The sequence below is a fragment of the Manis pentadactyla genome, chromosome 5 (assembly GCF_030020395.1).
Source record: "Manis pentadactyla isolate mManPen7 chromosome 5, mManPen7.hap1, whole genome shotgun sequence".
In the NCBI taxonomy this organism is placed as follows: Eukaryota; Metazoa; Chordata; class Mammalia; order Pholidota; family Manidae; genus Manis; species Manis pentadactyla.
Genome location: NC_080023.1, coordinates 149,197,187 through 149,222,848, shown reverse-complemented (window position 1 = coordinate 149,222,848; position 25,662 = coordinate 149,197,187). Strand labels below are relative to the sequence as shown.

The window sequence follows — 25,662 nt, the reverse complement described above, 5'->3', positions numbered from 1 at the left end:
AGTACATCTATTTGAAAAGGTGAACATTCAGGTTTTTAAAACATTTGACTTTGGGTGTGTATTTCTGATGACTTAGCATAAAAGATTGAAGGATTCTTGTGGAGGTCAGAGAGAAAATTACTATTATTTTGGTCCAAACAGGTTTCTCATGTTCTCCAGGTTGGTAATTTTTCTAGACCCCAGTGAGCCTATAACTGAGGGCTCTGTATTATCTTTCCCATAATTGGAATAAACAGTGATTATGTGCACCATGCACAGGCCCTTATGTGTAATATGTGAAGTTCTTCTCTTACAGACTGAACTAAATGAGAGCACTGGGGGATGTGTGTAGTTGGGTCACTAAAGTGTTTTTTGGTCTTTAATTTATGGGTGGGGGGATATTAAATTTGTGATTGAAGTGCTTTGGGGAGAAGTTAGCAAATAATCAGTACACCTCAATAGTTCAAAAGGTCTTGAAGCATTTTTATACTTTTCTTATTAGTTTAGGACAGGCCTATAATAAATTTACCTTCCTGAATCTTTGAGATTTGAAGCAATCTTTTCTCGTCTACCATGAACCTATGTTCCATAGAAAGAGTGTAAGATCTCAGGAATATGAGTGTATGCTTTAAAGAGAAAGTCATATCATCTAACTGAGGGTTTGTGATTTGTCACAGGTACCAAGACAGCAGTGTGAGGTCAGCTTTTACGCCCGTGCTGACCAAAGGAGTCCGTACTCCTTTTGTGCCTAAGTAAGTGAGAATCCATCTGGGTGGGATTTCCTATTTGAAAAAAGGTCATTATCAGAGTTATTGTCCAGTAAATTTTCCTCTTTCAAATCAGAGAGGAACATTTTGATGAACTAGCCACAATAACTACTTTGTCTAAGTCCTTTTACTATTTTTCATTAATATGCATAAAATATGCTAAGGCTAAGAGGGTTTGTAGATACATTGAATAACCAAGTATGTAACAAAAAGATCACAAGGTTTGTGCAACGGATAACATGCAACAGTACAAAATTTAAGAAAAATGTCAGATTTCTGCAGTTGAGCTTCATTATACTTGAGGAAGAATTGGCTGGGAGAGAAAGAGGCTGCAAATGTGCGTGAAAAGACTTGGGGTAACTTACATCTTTAAATTGGGTCAGCACAGTGTCACGGCTGCCAAGAAAGCTTAACGTGCTCCTACTCTGTGCTGATAGAAGAACAAAGACGGGGAGGAGGCCGGTCAGTGGTAGTGCTGAATGCCTTAGTCCCGTGGTCCATGGAGCACGGTTGGTGGGCTGTGCTGCCCTGCAAGACGAGGCAGACACAGACCGAAATTCACTGTGAGAGAGGGAAGCAGCGCAAGATGTCCCGGGGTGGCGGTGGCGGGCAAGGGGCTTCCAAAGGTACGTAAGTACTGGCCCAGAGGAGAAAAACCTGAGGGGCGCAAGGAAGTGAGGGAGGGAAGGACAATGGTCTGCCAGAGTCTGAAGGGCTATCACAGGAAAGGAGGACAATTGGCCTGGTTTGGCTCCAGATGGGATCCATAGGTGAAGTAGGTGAAGGGGGAAGTATGTTTCCATCCAGTGTAGGAATAAACTGGCCTCTGGTTGGCATTCATCAGCCAGGAGATAGTGAGCTGTCTGCGCTGTCACAAAGGTTGAATGACTAGTTCACAGGAAAGATGTTTAGGAAATTTCTGTTTCAGTTTGAATCTTAGAAAAAGTGGTTGGTTCCTCCTAATTTTTTTTTAACAGCTTTATTGAGGTACAATGGACATAAAATACTGTGCCTCTTTAAAGTGTACAATCTGATAAATTTTGATATGTATCCTTATCAGAATTATTATCCTATACATTTTCCTCTTTGAAATCAGAGAGGAACATTTTGAGGAACTTGCCACAATAACTATTTTGTCTAATTTCACACCCATGAAACCATCAGCACAGTCAAGATAATGAACATCATCATTCCTGCCAGAAGTTTCCCCGTGCCCCTTGATGAAGCCTTAAAACCTCCCTCTCACCCTGCCTCTGTTGCCAGGCATCCCTTGATCCCCATTCTGTCACTATAGATTTCTGTGCGTTTCCTAGACTACACATAAGTAGAATGACACGTTTAATTTTTTAAATACTTAGCTTTCCCTTTCTGACTTTGTGAGACAGGTTTAGCTGAATTAACAGTAAAATTAACAACATTATCCTTTTTCATTACATTAGAATGATTTTGTGACCATGGGATAAAGCCCTAAAACAATGTTGTTGCCTTTCAGAAGTACATCTGTGTTTTTCCCTTTCATTTCCCTTTTAGGCCTGGGCCTCTGAAGAGTGGCCTCAATGTCCAGAGCTCAGATGGCCACCTAAATAAGAGTTTCCACCCCTACACACGTGGCATCCCTATGTCTGGTCGCAGTCACAATGCCATTCCCAGCGACTACAGCTCGACTGGAGGGGTGTCTCAGGTACATTCACCCGGTGGTGTGGAAGAAGTGGGTTCTTTGCATTTATTAGTTGATTATGCAGAGTTTACTAGCCACCTTCTGTCAGATGGTGAGATCACCTCTAAGGTAACAGCAGTTACCAACCCTTGAATGATCGCTATAGACCAGTGGAACAAACTAGAAAGCCCAGAATGCTTATGTGGAAACCTGAATACAAGACACAGCCATTATTATAGATAAATGGACAAAGGATGAATAATTCAAAAAATGGTACTAATTTGATTAAAAAGGCAGATTGAGTCTGGATTGCATTGGGTCATAAATTAATCCTATAGGCACTGGGAATTTAATGAAAGTTTTTAAAATAAGTGGTTATAATTCTTTTTAGAAAGGATGTAGTGTAGACCGGAGAACAGATCAAGTTTTGCTACCAGAATGACTTGGGTTCAAATCTTGGCTTTGGCACTTAGTAGCTATAGATTCTTGACAGGTAAATGACTCAAACTCTCTTTTTCTCATCTCTAAAGGACTGTTGTAAAGATTGAAGGTAATGTTTGAAAAGCACCCATTACAGTGCTTGTCAGTAAGTGGGCACCCAATATATAGGAGCTTGAAAAAAATAATGCATGTGTGGAGGAGGTTTTTGAGAGGAGAAAGAACTTGACATAAGTTTTCATCCATACAGAGGGCTCTTAGAGTAATATAAATGACATGTTAATGATAAATGACAAATATAGGAGATGAAGGCCCCAGCCAGGCAGTTATGGCAATGCAGAGGACAATAGTATGAAGTCTTTATTCTGCACTAGGCCCTCTGATGAGCACTGTACATACATTTCCTCAATCACTGATCACAACAGACCTATGAGATACATAGTCATTGCTCCTCCTTACAATTTCACGTCAAATGTCCTACATACACAAAAGGAAGGGAAAATATCATAATGAACCTCCATGTAGCTCCAGCAGTTAACTGTTTTATCAGTCCTGTTCGATCATTACCCCCACCCGACATTGGTTTTGCTCTTGTGTTTTAAAGTACAAACATGTTGTTTCACCTGTAGGTACTTCAGTGTATTTTTTTAACTTTTTGAACATTAATCACCACAATACCTTTATTCCTCTGAATAATTATGACTTAATGTTAGTTATTATCACTCCAATTTGCCCTTATTACCCTGTCTTATTATAGTTACTTTGAATCAGGGACCAAAAATCAACTCATTGTATTTGGTTCACATGTCTCTTATACTCTTTTTTTTTTTTTTTTTAGCATTCAAGGTATGTAATCAATATATGTAACAAAAAATCTGAAGGTAAGACTGTACACTTATGGAAATAATGATTCTGACCTACTTCATAAGGTAGTTGTGAGGTAGTACATATAAAGTGTTCAAGACTTTACACTGTCCATAGTAAACATTCAAGAAGTGCCACCTATTACTATTATTTTAAATAAGTACAGTCATTTAATTTCAGGGAACTTAATTCACACTCAGAGCTTCAGACTTAACATTATACAGTGCTATGTATGGTGGCCTAACAAGCAGGCAGGGTAACAATATTCTTAAACTTTTCAACAGGTTGTTTTATATTTTTCAGATGTACCCTTTTTGGCTTTTAATCTAATTATAATGCTTTGAAATTATGCATGTTTTCACATAGTGTAACTTCAGTCTTGAGCAATAGTTATGTTTAAATTATTATGATGTACTTTTGTATCACAACAAAATTACATTGTCCTCATGGGATTGAATTTCAGTCATAGAGAAAATGAAGGACTCATAATTGTAAATTATCTTCACTTTAATCAGTAGCATAATGTACACTATCATTTTATTTAAAAGGTTATTCATTGAAAATCATGAGGTATTTATTGTATAGATGCCTTTAAACTTGGGTTTTAAATATAGGTTTTGTTTTTTCTTATTCTAGAAATGTTCGTTAGTTTATGTTAATTTGAATTAATTGGAAATGGCGGTCACCTGGGGGAAAATGCAGACCTAAATGTAGGCTCGTCTCTGGGCTTCTCTTCTCTGTCTTGTCTCCGCAGTGTCTCACTGCTTTAGCAGCTCTTTCACACTGCCATGCCTCCAAACAGATGTGCTCTTCATCTTCCTCAGCATTTGCTGCTTGCCCTCAGCAGGTGGTTGGTGTGGAACACTGTACTAGGCCTTTGCCACATTTTGTTGTAAAGTTCCCATTACCAGTGGAGCCTGCGGCCTACTGCAAGATGTACACTCACTGACACTGACATTTTTTGGATATTCTGTTGTGAGTAGTTAGCAGCCCCCTATAGATGTGCGATGTTTGAAAATGTAAGTTCTCAGAAGCAGGTCTCAGGAAGCAGAGACTATATATGAACCTTCTTTACATGATGCCTCATGGGAAGAACGGGCGGTGAATAGTGAATACAGTGCGATCAGCCCAGATGGCAGCCCTCATGTTTGGAGTGGTAGCATAGCTACTTGACTTAATTTGATTTTTCCAGAGGAACACTCGTAAACACCCAAATCTAAGCTGTGCAAATTAGAAGTTCTAGCTTTGCCATTGTAAATCATTACCAGCATTAAACTGGTACTGATTATGTAAATTAGTACCAGCATCAAACTGGTACTAATTATGTAACAGAGAAGGTGAACAGTCCTCTGACCTCTCTGTGTGTGGCATTGGTGTCTCCATTTGTCTTAACAGGACATACTGTTTTCCAGAGCAGAAGTATTTACAATGGCCTTAAATTGTCAAACCTCAAGCTTGCATTTCTAACTTCTTATCCCTTTATATATACCCCATAATTAAGGCAAATCAAAATGGTTCCTAAGAGCACCTAATACTGATACTTCCCTGCTTTCTTGCCTTTCCTTGTTCTGTTCTCTGTCCAGAATGACTACCCATCCCACTGCAAGCCTATAAAGTTTGTCTGTCTAAAAGTGTTCTTTTTTTAAAGTTAAATCATGAAGGACCATCTCAAATACCACCTTCATCCACTGATTCTTCTAACTGAACTCTGCATAATCTCTTCTTAGGCTCCTGGCCAGAGACCTTCTTTATCTTTGGTTGCTGTCATCATTTTGTGTCCTGTCCTGTCTCTTCCAGATTGTAAATTTCTTGATGATGGAACCGCCATACTTATCTTCAGATACTTTGTAGAGTTTGAAGGTATAGTTTGAATCCTTATGAAGCAGGAACTAGGCAAATAAAAATGGAATTCCAATGCAGAACTAACTGCCAGAGACATAGACTGTTTTTATGAGTAGCCTTGTTGCGCATTCCTTGCCCACTTTAGATTTGACACGTTCATTATATTCATATGGAACTGCGAGACTCCATTTTTACATGGTACGGATATTAATTCATCAGTTTAATGAAAAAGACCTGCCTTTTAATGTTGCTTATGGTTTTGTTTTTGTTTTGGGGTGTTTTGGTTTCCTATTTTCTTTATAGTTTATGGAAACATTAGTATGGTTGAAAATTCAAATGGCACAAAGGGTGTACAGTAAAGTCTCTTTCCCATGTGACAATATTTTTATACAGAAAGGTTCCTAGTTTTATGTAACAGTCTGTCAGCTTTCTGTCTTCTCTCTCTGGTACAGACCTCCCTACCCAACCTGATCTAGCAGCTTGTCTGTTTTGTTATAGTCCTTTTGTTTCTTACACTTCCAAATGTAAATCTTTTTATCACGTCTGTGTTGTGTGTGCATGCACAGTCTATGAGGTAAAGAGAAAACACTTTTCCCCTAATTGTTGAACTGGGTTATCCTGAACCCTGGCTAGTCACGGATGGATGGCTGTATGGATAATTATCATGGGACAGTAAATACCATAGATGTTGCAAAAGTCGCAAGTGTCACAATAGCATATTTTTTTTTTTTTTTTTTAGATAATTATTTTTTATTGAAGGGTAGTTGACACACAGTATTACATTACATTAGTTTCAGGTGTACAACACAGTGATTCAACATTTATATACATGATAATTCTAAGTACCAGCTATCACCATACCAAGTTGTTACAATATTTTGACTACATTCCTTATGCTATACATTACATCCTGGTTGCTTATTTATTTTACAATTGGAAGTATGTACTTTTTCTTGGATGTTGTTGTTAGGGCATCTCTCATATTTATTGATCAAATGGTTGTTAACAACAATAAAATTCTGTATAGGGGAGTCAATGCTCAATGCACAATCATTAATCCACCCCAAGCCTAATTTTCGTCAGTCTCCAATCTTCTGAAGCATAACGAACAAGTTCTTACATGGAGAACAAATTCTTACATAGTGAATAAGTTACATGGTGAACAGTACAAGGGCAGTCATCACAGAAACTTTTGGTTTTGCTCATGCATTATGAACTATAAACAGTCAGTTCAAATATGAATACACATTTGATTTTTATACTTGATTTATATGTGGATACCACATTCCTCTCTTTATTATTTTTAATAAGATGCTGAAGTGGTAGGTAGATACAAGATAAAGGTAGAAAACATAGTTTAGTGTTGTAAGAGAGCAAATGTAGATGATCAGGTGTGTGCCTGTAGACTATGTGTTAATCCAAGCTAGACAAGGGCAATAAAACATCCACATATGCAGAAGATTTCTCTCAGAACAGGGGGGGTGAGGTTCTAAGCCTCACCTCTGTTGATCCCCAATTTCTCACCTGATGACCCCCCTGCGACTGTGCCTGTCTTAGGTTGTTCCTCCCTTGAGGAATCTTACCTGTCTCTGGCTAACCAGTCATCTTCCGGGGCCATACAGGGAAATGTTAAGTTGGTAAGTGAGAGAGAAGCCTTATTGTTTGAAATGGTTAGCTTTTTATTTCTTTGCATATTTATGCCCTGTGGCTTCTATGCCCAGCATTTGTGTTGAGGTATCTTTACCACTTGGAGGAGTTATGATACTCGGTAAATTTGATATGAGGCACGAATTCTATTTAAGAATTCGTTGTAATTAGGAAGGAAGAAGAAAAGCTATAGAAGTAGCAGCCGGGAGAAAACATGGGAAGATTGATTATTTCTTTGACATATCTTCTTGTAGAGTAACTTCAGCATGTATATATTTTAAGCTACTACTTAAATTGCGCACACACATTAACATAATAGGAGTATAGTTACATAACCAAAGCATACCTGTAATTACCAGCCATCTCCAGTGAAACCAAGAAAACCAGTTAGGCACCCTAGGCATTTGTGAAAACTTATCTATGATATGGTGGATATTGTCCAACTGAACTTGAACAGTCTGAGAGAAATCAGACAAATTAAAACAACCCATTCCTGGGCACTGTTCACATCCCATATGTTCTTTTAACAGTAAATAGTCTGTAGTTGTAAGATTTTGGAGCGCTACAATTTGCACTTCTCCTAATTCTTGGTTGAGTTCCAACAGTATAGATCCAGTCAAATTTGTTGTTTTACTGTATGCACAGGCCAGCTTAGATATCTCCTTCATTCCCATGGCAAGTCCAGGAGCTGGTGGGATGAGTGCATCTACAGCTGTAGCAGTGCGTGGATCTTTGTTGGGGTTTTTTGATGATCATCTTCTGGCATGAGTCTTCCCGAGAGTGCTGATCGTTTCTTAGTTCATTTTCGGGGTAGCCAAATTAGGCTTTGATCCTCTGTATAAACACAAACAGACCCTTTGCCTACACTTTTATATGTCCTTTATATCATTGTGTAGAACTCATTAGAGGTCACCACATAGGAACTGCGTTTTTTTTTTTTTAATCATTAATCTACACTTACATGACGAATACTTACGAATACTTTGTTTACTAGGCTCTCCCCTATACCAGGTCCCCCCTATATACTCCTTTACAGTCACTGTCCATCAGCGTAGCAACCTTTTGTAGAATCACTACTTGTTTTCTCTGTGTTGTACAGCCCTCCCCTTTCTCCCACCCCGCTATGGATGCTAATCTTAATACCCCCCTACTTCTCCCCCCCTTATCCCTCCCTACCCACCCATCCTCCCCAGTCCCTTTCCCTTTGGTACCTGTTAGTCCATTCTTGAGTTCTGTGATTCTGCTGCTGTTTTGTTCCTTCAGTTTTTCCTTTGTTCTTATATTCCACAGATGAGTGAAATCATTTGGTATTTCTCTTTCTCTGCTTGGCTTGTTTCACTGAGCAAAATACCCTCCAGCTCCATCCATGTTGCTGCAAATGGTTGGATTTGCCCTTTTCTTATGGCTGAGTAGTATTCCATTGTGTATATGTACCACATCTTCTTTATCCATTCATCTATCGATGGACATTTAGGTTGCTTCCAATTCTTGGCTATTGTAAATAGTGCTGCGATAAACATAGGGGTGCACTGATCTTTCTCATACTTGATTGCTGCATTCTTAGGGTAAATTCCTAGGAGTGCAATTCCTGGGTCAAATGGTAAGTCTGTTTTGAGCATTTTGATGTACCTCCATACTGCTTTCCACAATGGTTGAACAAGTTTACATTCCCACCAGCAGTGTAGGAGGGTTCCCCTTTCTCCACAGCCTCGCCAACATTTGTTGTTGTTTGTCTTTTGGATGGCAGCCATCCTTACTGGTGTGAGGTGATACCTCATTGTAGTTTTAATTTGCATTTCTCTGATAATTAGCGATGTGGAGCATCTTTTCATGTGTCTGTTGGCCATCTGTATTTCTTTTTTGGAGAACCGTCTGTTCAGTTCCTTTGCCCATTTTTTAATTGGGTTATTTGTTTTTTGTTTGTTGAGGCGTGTGAGCTCTTTATATATTCTGGACGTCAAGCCTTTATCGGATGTGTCATTTTCAAAGATATTCTCCCATACTGTAGGGTTTCTTTTTGTTCTATTGATGGTGTCTTTTGCTGTACAGAAGCTTTTCAGCTTAATATAGTCCCACTTGTTCATTTTTGCTGTTGTTTTCCTTGCCCGGGGAGATATGTTCAAGAAGAGGTCACTCATGTTTATGTCTAAGAGGTTTGTGCCTATGTTTTCTTCCAAGAGTTTAATGGTTTCATGACTTACATTCAGGTCTTTGATCCATTTTGAGTTTACTTTTGTATATGGGGTTAGACGATGGTCCAGTTTCATTCTCCTACATGTAGCTGTCCAGTTTTGCCAGCACCATCTGTTGAAGAGACTGTCATTTCGCCATTGTATGTCCATGGCTCCTTTATCAAATATTAATTGACCATATATGTCTGAGTTAATGTCTGGATTCTCTAGTCTGTTCCATTGGTCTGTGGCTCTGTTCTTGTGCCAGTACCAAATTGTCTTGATTACTATGGCTTTATAATAGAGCTTGAAGTTGGGGAGTGAGATCCCCCCTACTTTATTCTTCTTTCTCAGGATTGCTTTGGCTATTCGGGGTCTTTGGTGGTTCCATATGAATTTTTGAATTATTTGATCCAGTTCATTGAAGAATGTTGCTGGTAGTTTCATAGGGATTGCATCAAATCTGTATATTGCTTTGGGCAGGATGGCCATTTTGACGATATTAATTCTTCCTAGCCATGAGCATGGGATGCGTTTCCATCTGTTAGTGTCCCCTTTAATTTCTTTTAAGAGTGACTTGTAGTTTTCAGAATATAAGTCTTTCACTTCTTTGGTTAGGTTTATTCCTAGGTATTTTATTTTTTTTGATGCAATTGTGAATGGAGTTGTTTTCCTGATTTCTCTTTCTGTTGGTTCATTGTTGGTATATAGGAAAGCCACAGATTTCTGTGTGTTGATTTTGTATCCTGCAACTTTGCTGTATTCCGATATCAGTTCTAGTAGTTCTGGGGTGGAGTCTTTAGGGTTTTTTATGTACAGTATCATGTCATCTGCAAATAGTGACAGTTTTACTTCTTCTTTGCCAATCTGGATTCCTTGTATTTTTTTGTTTTGTCTGATTGCCGTGGCTAGGACCTCTAGTACAATGTTAAATAACAGTGGGGAGAGTGGGCATCCCTGTCTAGTTCCCGATCTCAGCGGAAATGCTTTCAGCTTCTCGCTGTTCAATATAATGTTGGCTGTGGGTTTTTCATAGATGGCCTTTATTATGTTGAGGTACTTGCCCTCTATTCCCATTTTGTTGAGAGTTTTTAACATGAATGGATGTTGAACTTTGTCAAATGCTTTTTCAGCATCTATGGAGATGACCATGTGGTTTTTGTCTTTCTTTTTGTTGATGTGGTGGATGATATTGATGGACTTTCGAATGTTGTGCCATCCTTGCATCCCTGGGATGAATCCCACTTGGTCATGGTGTACGATGGTTTTGATGTATTTTTGAATTCGGTTTGCTAAAATTTTGTTGAGTATTTTTGCGTCTACGTTCATCAGGGATATTGGTCTATAGTTTTCTTTTTTGGTGGTGTCTTTGCCTGGTTTTGGTATTAGGGTGATGTTAGCTTCATAGAATGAGTTTGGGAGTATCCCCTCCTCTTCTATTTCTTGGAAAACTTTAAGGAGAATGGGTATTATGTCTTCCCTGTATGTCTGATAAAATTCCGAGGTAAATCCATCTGGCCCGGGGGTTTTGTTCTTTGGTAGTTTTTTGATTACCGCTTCAATTTCGTTGCTGGTAATTGGTCTGTTTAGATTTTCTGTTTCTTTTTGGGTCAGTCTTGGAAGGTTGTATTTTTCTAGGAAGTTGTCCATTTCTCCTAGGTTTCCCAGCTTGTTAGCATATAGGTTTTCATAGTAGTCTCTAATAATTCTTTGTATTTCTGCGGGATCTGTTGTGATTTTTCCTTTCTCATTTCTGATACTGTTGATTTGTGTTGACTCTCTTTTCCTCTTAATAAGTCTGGCTAGAGGCTTATCTATTTTGTTTATTTTCTCGAAGAACCAGCTCTTGGTTTCATTGATTTTTGCTATTGTTTTATTCTTCTCAATTTTATTTATTTCTTCTCTGATCTTTATTATGTCCCTCCTTCTGCTGACCTTAGGCCTCATCTGTTCTTCTTTTTCCAATTTTGATAGTTGTGACATTAGACCGTTCATTTGGGATTGCTCTTCCTTTTTTAAATATGCTTGGAGTGCTATATACTTTCCTCTTAAGACTGCTTTTGCTGCGTCCCACAGAAGTTGGGGCTTAGTGTTGTTGTTGTCATTTGTTTCCATATATTGCTGGATCTCCATTTTGATTTGGTCATTGATCCATTGATTATTTAGGAGCGTGTTGTTTAGCCTCCATGTGTTTGTGAGCCTTTTTGCTTTCTTTGAACAATTTATTTCTAGTTTAATGCCTTTGTGGTCTGAAAAGTTGGTTGGTAGGATTTCAATCTTTTGGAATTTACTGAGGCTCTTTTTGTGTCCTAGTATGTGGTCTATTCTGGAGAATGTTCCATGTGCACTTGAGAAGAACGTGTATCCTGTTGCTTTTGGATGTAGAGTTCTGTAGATGTCTATTAGGTCCATCTGTTCTAGTGTGTTGTTCAGTGCCTCTGTGTCCTTACTTATTTTCTGTCTGGTGGATCTGTCCTTTGGAGTGAGTGGTGTGTTGAAGTCTCCTAGAATGAATGCATTGCATTCTATTTCCTCCTTTAGTTCTGTTAATATTTGTTTCAGGTATGTTGGTGCTCCTGTATTGGGTCCATATATATTTATAATGGTTATATCCTCTTGATGGACTGAGCCCTTTATCATTATGTAATGTCCTTCTTTGTCTTTTGTTACTTTCTTTATTTTGAAGTCTGTTTTGTCTGATACCAGAATTGCAACACCTGCTTTCTTCTCTCTGTTGTTTGCTTGAAATATCTTTTTCCATCCCTTGACTTTAAGTCTGTGCGCGTCTTTGGGTTTGAGGTGAGTCTCTTGTAAGCAGCATATGGATGGATCTTGCTTTTTTATCCATTCTATTACTCTGTGTCTTTTGATTGGTGCATTCAGTCCATTTACATTTAGGGTGATTATTGAAAGGTATGAATTTATTGCCATTGCAGGCTTTAAGTTTGTGGTTACCAAAGGTTTAGGGTTAGCTTCTTTACTGTCTTACTGTTTAACTTAACTCGCTTGTTGAGCTATTATAAACACAATCTGATGATTCTTTATTTCTCTCCCTTCTTATTCCTCCTCCTCCCTTCTTCATATGTTGGGTGTTTTGTTGTGTGCTCTTTTTAGGAGTGCTCCCATCTAGAGCAGTCCCTGTAGGATGCCCTGTAGAGGTGGTTTGTGGGAGGCAAATTCCCTCAACTTTTGCTTGTCTGGGAATTGTTTAATCCCTCCTTCATATTTAAATGATATTCGTGCTGGATACAGTAGTCTTGGTTCGAGGCCCTTCTGTTTCATTGCATTAAGTATATCATGCCATTCTCTTCTGGCCTGTAGGGTTTCTGTTGAGAAGTCTGATGATAGCCTGATGGGTTTTCCTTTGTAGGTAACCTTTTTTTTCTCTCTGGCTGCTTATAATACTTTGTCCTTGTCTTTGATCTTTGCCATTTTAATTATTACGTGTCTTGGTGTTGCCCTCCTTGGATCCCTTGTCATGGGAGTTCTGTGTACCTCTGTGGTCTGAGAGGCCATTTCTTCCCCTAGTTTGGGGAAATTTTCAGCAATTATTTCTTCAAAGACATTTTCTATCCCCTTTTCTCTCTCTACTTCTTCTGGAATGCCTATGATTCTTATATTATTTCTTTTATATTGATCACTCAGCTCTCTTAAAATTCTTTCATTCCTGGAGATCCTTTTATCTCTCTCTGCATCAGCTTCTCTGCGTTCCTGTTCTCTGTTTTCTAGTCCATTAATGGTCTCTTGCATCTCGTCCATTCTGTTTTGAAGTCCTTCCAGAGCTTGTTTTATTTCTGAATTCTCCTTCCTTAGTTCTTGCATATTTCTCTGCAAGTCCATCAGCATGGTTATGACTTTTGTTTTGAATTCTTTTTCAGGTAGACTGGCTAAATCTATCTCCCCAGATTCCTTCTCAGGGGAAGATGTAGCAGATGCCGAAGCTGTCTGGGTTAGTCTTGTCTGGATCATATTTTTTTGCCTTTTCATGTTGACAGGTGCTATTGACTGTCAGCTGGGAGGGCCAAAATTTTCACTTACTACTGGCCTTTCTTTACTGGGGCAACTGCGACCCCTAGTGGCTTGTGTTGGGTAATTGCGTGTAGAGTGGGTCTTTGTGTCTTGCCTGGCCGGGAGGGAGAAATTTCCCTTTCTGTGGGCGGAATTTGTCTCAGGCTGCTTCTCTGCTTTCGCAGCGCCCGGTGGGGTGATGGATGGGGGGGCTGCTTGACTGTTTGCCTCCGTGAGGGGTCTCGGAGCTGTTCCCCAGGGGGTTAGTGCACCCGGTTTTCCCTGTAATTTCCAGCTGCTGTACTGTGACCTGGGTTGTTTCCGTCAAGCTGTTAAGTCCCTGTCCCTTTAAGACTTTCAAAAAGCCCCCGCTTTTCTTTGTCACAGGGGCATCAGCTTCAGCACCCACTCTGAGGTCTTACCCCCTGTTCTCCCAGTATCCAGGGCCCCCTGGGCATATACTGTGTCTGCGCTCTGGCCCGGATGGCTGGGGCTGGGTGTTCGGCAGTCCTGGGCTCTGTCTCCCTCCCGCTCTGCCTATTGTTCTCCCGCTGGGAGCTGGGGGGAGGGGCGCTCGGGTCCCGCAGGGCCGGGGCTTGTATCTTACCCCTTTCACCAGTCGCTGGGTTCTCGCTGGTTTAGCTGCAGTCTGGCCACTGTCCTGCGTCTTCTGGTCTCTCTTTTAGGGCTAGTTGTGTTTGTTGTATTTTCAAAAGTATATATGTTTTTGGGAGGAGATTCCCACTGTCCTACTCACGCCGCCATGTTGGCTCCGCCCCTCCAATAGCATATTTTTAATACTTAATAAAATAAAACTGAAAATTTAATGAAAGCAAGACCAAACTAGCTTCCTGGTTTATTTTCACGGGAACAGTTTCTGAGTTTCCCTTTATCATGTCCATGGACTAATACAGTGACCTAGGATGCATCAGAGCTCGCTCTCAGCCGCTACTGAGCATGACGTTCCACTCTCCAGGATACGCAGAGAGCACGCTCATTCCTCTGCCATTTATTAGCATTCCATTACTTTTTCCGACTTCATTCCCCATAGTTAATACTGGCAATTAACTCACTTTTCAGAAGCCCCTCTTCACAAAGAAATGTTTTTTAGTCACTTGGAGAGGAGACTTTATATACAGTGATGGGTTAGAGCCACAGAATTATGCTGAAGGTCAGCTCCTAAGTTATTACATAGGGTCAGTCACGTGACTTGTGTTTGGCTTTTAGCTCCGTAAGAGAAGAGGTTCCGGTGCCTCATCCTTCTCCATCCCCACCTCGTGCTACATGAAGACAATAGAGAGGCCAGCAAAGAAAATGAGGTAATTGCTGATTTGCTCTGTGGATTAATGAGAGGGTAGGAAAGGAGGGGAATTCACTTGGCTCTCAGGCTTTCTGAGACTGCGATTTGGAGAATCAAAGCACTTCACATCCAAAGGACAGCGACGGTGCCACCCTGAATCGCTCTGTCTCTTGCAGTCATCACATACTGACCACACCGGCCTCTGCTCCCCCTCATCTTCAGTGTGAGGGGCTGGGGTGTAAGGGGAAGGGCCGCACGGGACAGAGTGAACAGAGTGACTGATGGGAGTGGGCAGCAGGCTTCACATTCTAGACCCCAGCTGACTTTCTAGGAGCCCGACTAGAATGCTGCTTTCTTAGAGAGAGAGCTGTGACTAGAACTCTCAGAAATTTGGCAGGATGTATGTAAGGTTCTGGAGATTGTTTTGTGCATGTTTTAAGACAAAGGTGTCTCTGTGGCTTCTCTCAACTGCCTCCCTTCATTTCTTTAGGAATTCTCTTTGATTTATTTTATTTGTTGTCTTGACACACTGAGATCTTACTCATGGTTGTTCTAGACTTCTGCCAGTTGGTAGATAGGAGGCTATGAGACGTTATCCAGCACTTTTCTAAACTTAATTGTGCCTCTTCCTCCTACAGAGAAGAGGAGCTTCCTCCTAACTCTGGCTCCTCAGCTCCCTTGGGAAGTGACACGCAGTCCCAGGGAGAACAGGGTAAGATGACGAACGCATGGCATGTGTTGGCGGTAGTGTGTATGGAGAGCGCATGGACTACAACCCACCAGAAACATGTACTAAGCCTTGATTTGTGTGGGGCCTGGTAGTTACAGAGATAGATGTTCCTCACCTTCGGGCTTTATGGTCCGGTAAGGGAGAAAGGTGGCCCAGACTCATATAGCATAACCCAGGCCACATGGGGGGTTCAGGGTAAGGTAAGCCTAGGTGGGGTAATCTGCTCAGTCCAGGCAATTTCTGTCCAGTAAGCAACCATGTGCACGCATTTGGAGCAATTACCACCTCATGGCTTCTTGACTGTTAGAAATAATCTTGCCAACACCATCCAAGAACCCACACCATGGAAGATAGAATCTCAGAGACACCTAGTGAAAGTTCAGTATTAAAAACTAGGTTGGAAAGACAAAGAGAAGAGGAAGAAAGTAAGTCTGATATTTTATTTGCAGCTACAACCACATCTGGGAAGGCCAACTCCAGGGATTCTCCACCCAGCAGCACCCGGCCACGCAAACGCAAATTCCAACTGGTGCCCTCCAGGCGAGGGATCCCGCTTATCTTGGTATGGTCTGTCCACCCGCCCCTGCCCACCCCAGCCTGGCTCCCCTGAGTCCCAGGAATGGAAGGGCCAGTGCAGGTTTCTTTCACTGCCTTCTGACTGGCTCGGCTTCTCCTTTTCCTCTTGGTAGCCTGAAACACCCATCCTCGGCTATCCCATCACAGTCGAGGATTATGAGCAAGTTCAGACCGACTGGGTGAAGACCATCTTCGAGGATAAGACTGGTGAGGAATACGGGTTAATTTCACACCCCAGAGATGGTTCCCTTTGGTTTTATTTTGGTCTTTCTCCTCTGAGAAATCCAGCTCTTGGGTTCTCAGTGGACTCCGAGCACAGTGAGCACTGACGTTGAGATGAAGCATTTCTACACGAGTTCCCCTGAGTCCCTGAGCCTCCCCGTGCCCTGCGAGGCCCCTGGAAAGAATTCTCCCACCAGGGAGGACAAGCCTTTCTTTCTTTCTTCCTTGGAAACTGCCCCAAACTCTGAGAGTGCAAACCCTCCTGGCCCTCCACCTTCTAATCTCATCCTGCCTGCTGCAGGGACTGCTGCTTCCTCGGCCTCCCTCCCAGCCCCAAGCACTAACCTGCTGCTAGGCAGCTTGGAGGAGTTGGCAAACTCCCTGGGCCTACCATCTTTCCCAGGTGATCGGGACAGCTTTCTGGGGAGCACAAAGTGTCATCAGCCTCTGCTTAGGTGAAAGCAGCATGCCAGTCAGTCACTGAAAAGGTTGAACCTGCTCTGGCTTAGCACACCTGAGCTGGTGCAGGCCTGACGGCTTCAGAACCCTCTCATCAGGAGCGGATTGTAGGGAAGGAGCTGCCATCCTTAAAGCTGGAGAAGGCCGCCTCATTCTGGTAGTCAGAGGGCTGCTGGCTTGCAGCCCCATTCCTTAGCTGCTCTCAGCTGTGCTTGGGTTCAGATGATTGGATTTTCCTTAGTGTCCACACATTTATCCCCTGGTAGGCCAAGTTTTATCCCCTGCTGTCTGTCTTATGATCTGTGAAGGGTAGAAATAAAGAGCCCTTCCCTGATTTTCAGCAATGAATACTTTAAGAACCTGTGGTAGAGATGAGTCATATTTGCTGACACCTGAATCCCTGGCACAGCAAGGCTTCTAGAGCACCAATACCATCACATTTGAGATACCAGAATTCACGTTTTCTGTTCTTCCTAGAATCTGCTGCAGTGGCAGTGTTGGGGGGGAGGCATTGTGTATTTTCCTCGGTCCTTGTCCCCCCTGTGACAAGGAATTGAAAGGCGGAGACACAGTAGTGAAGCAGAGGAAAAGATTTATTTAACGTTACTTAGAGAAAAAGAGCAGGTGACCTCAGAGAGTGCACAGCACCCTGCAAGGTTCAAAAGAGAGAGTTTACAGTGAAAAGGCTGTGCACTTAAAAAGTGCGGGCGACCTCAGGGAGAGGAGTGCCCTGAAAGGTTGGGGGTTCCTCCTTTTAAGGATTCTTCAGGAATGTGTTCAAGGGCTGGGGGTGCAGACCTGTCAGGTGGTCTTTGAATACTTAGAACTAACTTAGCACAAGGAACTTCCTGCTCTGATTTCTCCCTGGGAGCCTGGCATTTCTTGGTCTGGGAGTGTATCAAGACTTCCTGCCCGGTCGGTCCACAGGGTGGGCTGAGTTATTGCCTGTTTGCTAAAGAGTAAGTTAAGAATCTTCTTAACATCGTAGGTATTAAAACCCAATCTTATTTTTAAGATGGAATCCTTACTGCCTGTTACTATGCTGTTTATGCTGGGCTTGCTTGCCATTATTAATTGCTCAGATTGCAAACTACTTGATTAGGGCCAAAGGAGTAAAAAAAAACAGTATATAGGTAAAGTTAAAAAAATAAGCTGGGCCAATAGAGCCATGGGCTCTGCTGAGGTACCCTCCTTTCTCTGGGGAATATTCAAACATTTCAGGCCAAGTTGCTCCTGGCTTTTTGAGCTTTAACTGATTAATTCTGGGTCTTTTTTAGTGGGCTTTTTCCTGACCTTATTCTTTTTGCATCCCACTCATATCTATTTTCCTGCCTAACAGGGTGTGGTCCCTTCCCTTCTGAGAAAGAACAGGATCAGAAGCACAAGAAAGATGTGACCTTGCTGGCAGTCCAGCTCAGCAGTTTGCAGGTAGGCAGCAGAGTTCAGAGACAAGGCATTTCTGGCAGAAGTTTTCCCAAACCATGGGAAAGCCAGGTAAAAATACCTTACTGGTCCTGCCTCCCAAAGAACTCAGCCCGGGAAGTCCTGTTGAATCACCCAGTGTTCTGTTGACCTGGCCCTCCACAGCTTAGGGCACACAGAGAAGCAGTCTCTGGTAGTAGCCGCCCTGATGAGGTCTTTTTCCATTGGTGCAGGATCAAGGACTCCAGGAGCCTGATAGAAAACGCAGGCGTATAGATAACCACATCGGCAGGAAATAGCCTACGTCCCTTGCCCCGTCCCCGGGCCCCTTACCCGGATGTAGACTTCGGCAGGAAGGTGACTGCAGCAGATTTCTGGCTTCAGCCTGCAGGGAGGAAGGGGAGCCCTGGAGTCGACTGTCCTCTTCTGGAGGAAGCAGAGCCTCGGGCTTTTTGCAGAAGGGGAGGCAGGATGTGGCAGAACAGAACCTGATTGATACCTTTCTTTACTTGAATGGTTCCCTTGGTGAGGCTAGACAGAATCAAGAAACATCTGGACCACCAGCTGAAATGATGGTGGCGTGAGAGGTGAGACAGAGGCTTCCTCCTAAAGCCACATATAATATGAAAATATAACTAATACAACTAATCCTGAAAGAGCAACAGGAAAGGGGACTGTGCCAAACTGCATACACCTGGAGAAAAGAATAAATCTCACAGAACAGGGTAACGTACCAAAGCTATGGCCCAGCAGGACACATGCCCTTCCCCCACCCCTGCTTTCCAGCAGGAGGCAGAGAAATTGAGCAGGGAGGGAGTAGAGGCCTGGGACTTCTGAACATCTAACTCCAGAGATCTGCTGTGGGAGCACAAACCTACATTTCATGTTGTTTTCATGGTACTCTCATGATTAGGGGGTTGGAAAGCTAAGACAGGCAGAATTCCTGCAGACACTGAGATTCCAGCCACTTGTGGAAAGCAGGGATCCATATCTGGCAGCTCTGGGGCAAAAGAAACGTGGGCAGTCTGAGAGACTTCCCAACAGCAAGAGGGCTGCTAAAGGGCCAAGGATTGCACAGAGCTTACTGCTCAGGAGAAAGGACAGGTAGACAAAATTGTCCAGGGTCACTCTGCCCAGCAGGTTGGGAACTTTCACAGTCTTCAGAAACTCCAGCTCCCTGGCTGGCAGCACAGCTCCAAGGACCCCCTCCATGATATGCAGGCTACTGGGCATTTCTCCCATCCAGTCCCACCTGGTTCCCAAACTGGCAAACCATACCCTGCATTAGGCCGATCAGAGGGAAGCCCTGTCTACAGCAACTACAAATACAAAGCATAGAGGCTTATACCTGTGCTTGGCCCACTGTTTCAGGCAGTGGAGACAGGCATAGCAGCTGGGAAGCAGGAAACAGCTCTTTCCTCCCCCCAGGCACCAACACTGCTCCCCTGAGACCCCCAACATTGCTTCTGGAACTGAGCAGCTCCAGAGAGTAGAGCTTTTGGGCACTAGAGGGTGCCATATACAAATATGAAACACCAAAGGAAACTGGTTTAGAGTAAAATTATGAATATTAATACAACCCCTGAGGAAGATTAAAATGAAATCGACCTCATGAATCTGCCTGAAAGGGATTTCAAAATAAAAATTATTAACATGTTCATGGAGGTACAGAAAAATATTCAAGAACTCAGGGAGGAATTCTGGTTGGAGATCCAATCATTATGGAACACAGTATCAGACATGAAACATACAATGGAAAGTTTTAAAAGCAGATTAGATATGGTGGAGGAGATGATAAATGAACTAGAATTTAGAGAAGAAGAATACAAAGAAACTGAGGTGCAGAGAGAAAAAGGATCTCTAAGAATGAAAGAATATTGAGAGACCTGTGTGACCAATCCAAGCAGAACAATATTGCATTATAGGGCTTCCAGAAGAAGAAGAAGATGTTAGAAAAAGGATAGAAGTGTCTTTGAGGAGGTAATTGCTGGAAACTTCCCCAATCTGGGGAAGGAGATAGTCTCTCAGACCATGGAGCTTCACACATCTCCCAACACAAGGGAACCAAGGAAGACAACACCAACACAAATACTAATTCAAACGGCAAAGATCAAGGATAAGGACAGACTATTAAAATCAGCCAGAGAGAGAAATAAGGTCATGTACAAAGGAAAGCCCATCAGGCTATCATCAGACTTCTCAACAGAAACCTTACAGGCCAGAAAGGTGTGGCATGATGTATTTAATGTAATGAAGCAGAAGGGCCTTGAACCAAGAATACTTTATCTGGCAAGGTTATCATTTAAATTTGAAGGTGGGATTAAACAATTTCCAGATAAGCAAAAGCTGAGAGAATTTACCTCCCACAAACCATCTCTACAGTGTATTTTGGAGGGACTGCTATAGATGGAAGTTTTCCTAAGGTTTAATAGCTGTCACCAGAGTTAATAAAATCACAGTAAAGAAAGTAGAACAGTTAACTACTAAATAACTGCAAGGTCAAATCAACTATCCCCAAAGTCAATCAGGGGATAGACAAAGAGTACAGAATATGATACCTAATATACAAAGAATGGAGGAGAAAGAAAAAGGAAGGGAAAAGAAAGAACCTTTAGACTGTGTTTGTAATAGCATATTAAGTGAGTTAAGTTAGACTTTTAGATAGTAAGGAAGTTAACCTTGAACCATTGGTAACCAGGAATCTAAAGCCTGCAATGGCAATAAGTACATACTTATCAATAATCACCCTAAATGTAAATGGATTGAATGCACCAATCAAAAGACATGGAGCCACTGAATAGATAAAAAAACAAGACCCATCTTTATGCTGCCTACAGAAGATTCACTTTAAACCCAAAGACATACATAGACTAAAAGTGAAGGGATGGGTAAAGATATTTCATGCAACAAATAGAGAGGAAAAAGCAGGAGTTGCAGTACTTGTATCAAACAAAATAGACTTCAAAACAAAGAAAGTCACAAGAGACAAAGAAGGACATTACATAGTGATAAAGGGGTCAATTCAACCAGAAGATACAACCACTATAAATATCTATGCATCCAATACAGGAGCACCTACATACGTGAAACAAATACTAACAGAATTAAAAGGGGAAATAGAATGCAATGTATTCATTCTAGGAGACTTCAACACTCCACTCACTCTGAAGGACAGATCAACCAGACAGAAAATAAGTAAGGGGACAGAGGCACTGAACAACACTTTAGAACAGATGGACCTAACAGACATCTACAGAACTCTGCACCGAAAAGCAGCAGGATACACATTCTTCTCAAGTGCACATGGAACATTTTCAAGAACAGATCATATACTAGGCCACAAAAGGAGCCTCAGTAAATTCAAAAAGATTGAAATTGTACCAACCAGCTTCTCAGACCACAAAGGTATGAAACTAGAAATAAATTATGCAAAGAAAATAAATATAAGAACATAAATATAAGAAAATAAATATAAGAAAGAAAATAAAAACAGACATCAAGCAACATATGGAGACAAATTACAACAGTAATTCAACACCGCAAAAATCTGTCAGATGCAGTGAAGTCCATGCTGAGAGGAAAGTATATTGCAATACAGGCCTACCTCAGAAAAGAAGAACAATCCCATATAAGCAATCTAAACTCACAATTTATGAAACTAGATAAAGAAGAACAAATGAGGCCCAAAGTCAGTAGAAGGAGGGACATAATAAAGATTAGAGGAGAAATAAATAAAATTAAGAAGAACAAAACAATAGAAAGAGTCAATGAAAGCAGGAGCTGATTCTTCAATGAAATAAACAAAATAGATAAACCCTTAGCCAGGCTTACCAAGAAAAAAAGAGTCTACTCACATAAACAGAATCAGAAATGAGAAAGGAAAAATCACTACAGACACCACAGAAATACAAAGAATTATTAGAGAATACTATGAAAAATTATATACTAACAACCTGGGTATCCTAGAGGAAATAGACACCTTTCTATAAAAATACAACCTTCCAAGGCTGACCCAGGAAGAAACAGAAAATCTGAACAGACCAATTGCTAGCAATGAAATTGAACTGGTAATCAAAAAAACTCCCTAAGAACAAATTCCTGGACCAGATGGCTTCACCACTGAATTTTATCAAACATTTAGTGAAGACCTAATGCCCATCCTCCTTACAGTTTTCCAAAGAGTAGAAGAAGAGGGAATACTTCCAAACTCATTCTATGAGGCCAGCATCACTCCAATACCAAAACCAGGCAAAGACACCACAAAAAAAGAAAATTACAGACCAATATCCCTGATGAATATAGATGCAAAAATACTCAACAAAATATTAGTAAACCAAATTCAAAAATACATCAAATAGATCATCCATCATGATCAAGTAGGATTTATTCCGAGGATGCAAGGATGGTACAACATTCAAAAACCCATCAGCATCATCCAGCACATCAACAAAAAGAAGAACAAAAACCACATGATCATCTCCATAGATGATGAAAAAGCATTTGACAAAATTCAACACCCATTGATGATAAAAACCCTCAACAAAATGGGTATAGAGAGCAAGTACCTCAACATAATAAAGGCCATATATGTAAAACCCACAGCCAACATTATACTTAACAGTGAGAAGTTGAGAGCTTTTCCTTGAAGATTGGGAACAAGACAAGGATGCCCACTCTCCCCACTTCTATTCAACATAGTACTGGAGGTCCCAGCCATGGCAATCAGACAACACAAAGAAATAAAAGGCATCCAGATTGGCAAGGAAGAAGTTGAACTGTCCCTGTTTGCATATGACATGATATTGTACATAAAAATCCCAAAGAATCCACTCCAAAATTACTAGATCTAATATCTGAATACAGCAAAGTTGCAGGATAGAAAATTAATATGCAGTAATTTGTGGCATTCCTATACAATAACAATGAACCAGCAGAGAGAGAAATCAGGAAAACAATTCCATTCACAGTTGCATCAAAAAGAATAAAATACCTAGGAATAAACCTAACCAAAGAAGTGAAAGACCTATACCCTGAAAACTACAAGACACTATGAGAGAAATTAAAGAAGATACCAATAAATGGAAACCCATCCCATACTCATGGATAAGAAGAATTAATATGGTCAAAATGGTCATCCTGCCTAAAGCAATCTACAGATTCAATGCAATTCCTATCAAAATTCCAACAGCATTCTTCAACGAACTAGAGAAAATCATTCTAAAATTCATATGGAACCAGAGAAGACCCCGAATAGCCAAAGCAATCCTGAGAAGGAAGAATAAAGCTGGGGGAATTATGCTCCCCGACTTCAAGCTCTACTACAAAGCCACAGTAATCAAGACAACTTGGTACTGGCACAGGAACAGACCCATAGACTAATGGAACAGAATAGAGAGCCCACATATAATCCCAACCATATATGGTCAATTAATATATGATAAAGGTGTCATGGACATACAGTGGGGAAAAGACAGCCTCTTCAACAGCTGGTGTTGGCAAACTGGACAGCTACATGCAAGAGAATGAAACTGGATTATTGTTTAACCCCATACACAAATGTAAACTCAAAATGGATCAAAGACCTGAATGTAAGTCATGAAACCATAAAATTCCTAGCAGAGAACATAGGCAAAAATCTCCTGCCTATAAGCATGAGCAACTTCTTCCTGAACGCATCTCCTCAAGCAAGGGAAATAAAAGCAAAAATGAACTCATGGGACTACATCAAACTAAACAGTTTCTGTACAGCAAAGGACACCTTCAACAGAACAAAAGGGCATCCTACAGTATGGGAGAATATATTTGGAATTGACATATCAACAAGGGGTTAACATACAAAATATGGAAAGAACTTACATGCCTCAACACTCAAAAAGCAAATAACCCAATTAACAAATGGGCAGAGGAAATGAAGTGACACTTCTCCAAAGAAGAAATTCAGATGGCCAACAGACACATGAAAAGATGCTCCACATCACTAATCATCAGGGAAATGCAAATTAAAACTACAATGAGATATCACCTCACACCAGTAAGGATGGCCAGCATTGAAAAGACTAAGAACAACAAATGTTGTCAAGGATGCAGAGAAACGGGAACCCTCCCACACTGCTGGTGGGAATGTTAGCTAGTTCAACCATTATGGAAAGCAATATGGAGGTTCCTCAAAAAACTAAAAATAGAAATACCATTTGACCCGGGAATCCCACTCTTTGGAATTTACCCAAAGAATATAACTTCTCAGATTCAAAAAGACATATGCACCCCTGTGTTTATTGCAGCACTTTTTACAATAGCTAAGGTTTGGAAGCAACCTAAGTGTCCATCAGTAGATGAATGGATTAAGAAGATGTGGTACATATTCACAATGGAATACTATTCAGCCATAAGAAAGAAACAAATCCTGCCATTTGCAACAACATGGGTGGAGCTGGAGGACATTATGCTCAGTGAAATAAGCCAGGCAGAGAAAGACAAATGCCAAATGATTTCCCTCGTTTGTGGAGTACACATGGTGTGGGGGATAATGGGGAAAACAGTGTGGCACAGAAAAGGCACATAGTGAATCTTACTACATTAATGGACAGTGACTGCATCGGGGTATGGGTGGGGACTTGATAATATGGGTAAATGTAGTAAGCACATTGTTTTTTCATGTGAAACCTTCGTAAGAGTGTATATCAATAATACCTTAATAAAAAAAAGATGTGGTATAAATACACAATGGAATATTACTTAGCCATAAGAAGAAAAGAAATCCTTTCATTTGCAACAAAATGGATGTATCTAGAGGGTATTGTGCTCAGTGAAATAAGCCAGGCAGAGAAAGAAAAATAGCAAATGATTTTACTTATTTGTGGACTATAAAAACAAAGCAAAACAGAAGAAATGAAACAGCAGCAGACTCACAGACACTGAGAAGGAATGAGTGGTTACCAAAGGGGAGGGGTTGCAGAGGGCTGGTGGGAGGAAGAAAGAGATTAAGGGGCACAATAATTCCCAATCACAATATAGGTTGGTCATGGGAGTGTTAGTATAGCACAGAGAATAATTCTGTGACATCTTACTATATTGATGGACAGTGACTGCTCTGGAGGAGGTGAGGACTTGGTAATATGGCTGAATGTTGAACTGCTGTGTTGTGTATCTGAAACCATCATAAGATTGTATATCAATGACACTTTAATTTAAAAAAAAAAAAAGGAATGAAGTGCTGACACATGCTATGTCATGAATGAACCTCAAAAACATGATGCTCAGTGAAAGACCACAGACTCAAAAAGATAAATATTGTGTGATTCCACCTATAGAAGGTCCCGAGGACATCAGATTCATAAAGACAGAAAGTAGAAGGGTGGCTAACAGGAATGTGGCAAGAAGGGAGGAATGGGTGTGGAGTTTCAGCCTGAGAAGGTGGGAAAGTTCCGGAGAACTCTGTCTTAGCGACCAGAGCGCTGTCATTAGGAACAGGATAGCATGTCTGTGTTTGTTTATAGTCAGTGCCTCCGTCTCTGTTTTCTTCAGCACTGGATTCCCCAGTGCCCTTACTCAACACTTGGGACACTAGATGCCCACCAGTA

General features: G+C 41.1%; 1 protein-coding gene across 1 annotated transcript; it reads left to right on the top strand.

Moving 5' to 3' along the window:
- Positions 1 to 345: 345 nt before the first annotated feature.
- Positions 346 to 18,381, top strand: LOC130683988 (nuclear envelope pore membrane protein POM 121C-like). Its single transcript, XM_057503278.1, has 8 exons — positions 346 to 731; positions 2,277 to 2,427; positions 14,601 to 14,692; positions 15,312 to 15,385; positions 15,853 to 15,965; positions 16,093 to 16,297; positions 18,000 to 18,088; positions 18,316 to 18,381. Exons 2-8 carry the CDS (start codon positions 2,365 to 2,367, stop codon positions 18,379 to 18,381), a joined length of 702 nt encoding a protein of 233 aa, XP_057359261.1. The 5' UTR covers positions 346 to 731; positions 2,277 to 2,364.
- Positions 18,382 to 25,662: the final 7,281 nt, after the last annotated feature.

Excerpts from the sequence above, each read along its gene's own strand:
- LOC130683988 (XM_057503278.1), top strand. The coding sequence starts at position 2,365 with ATGTCTGGTCGCAGTCACAATGCCATTCCCAGCGACTACAGCTCGACT. Across the intron at positions 2,428-14,600 it reads CGACTGGAGGGGTGTCTCAG|CTCCGTAAGAGAAGAGGTTC; the intron begins GTACATTCACCC and ends TTTGGCTTTTAG. Across the intron at positions 15,386-15,852 it reads GCAGTCCCAGGGAGAACAGG|CTACAACCACATCTGGGAAG; the intron begins GTAAGATGACGA and ends TTTTATTTGCAG.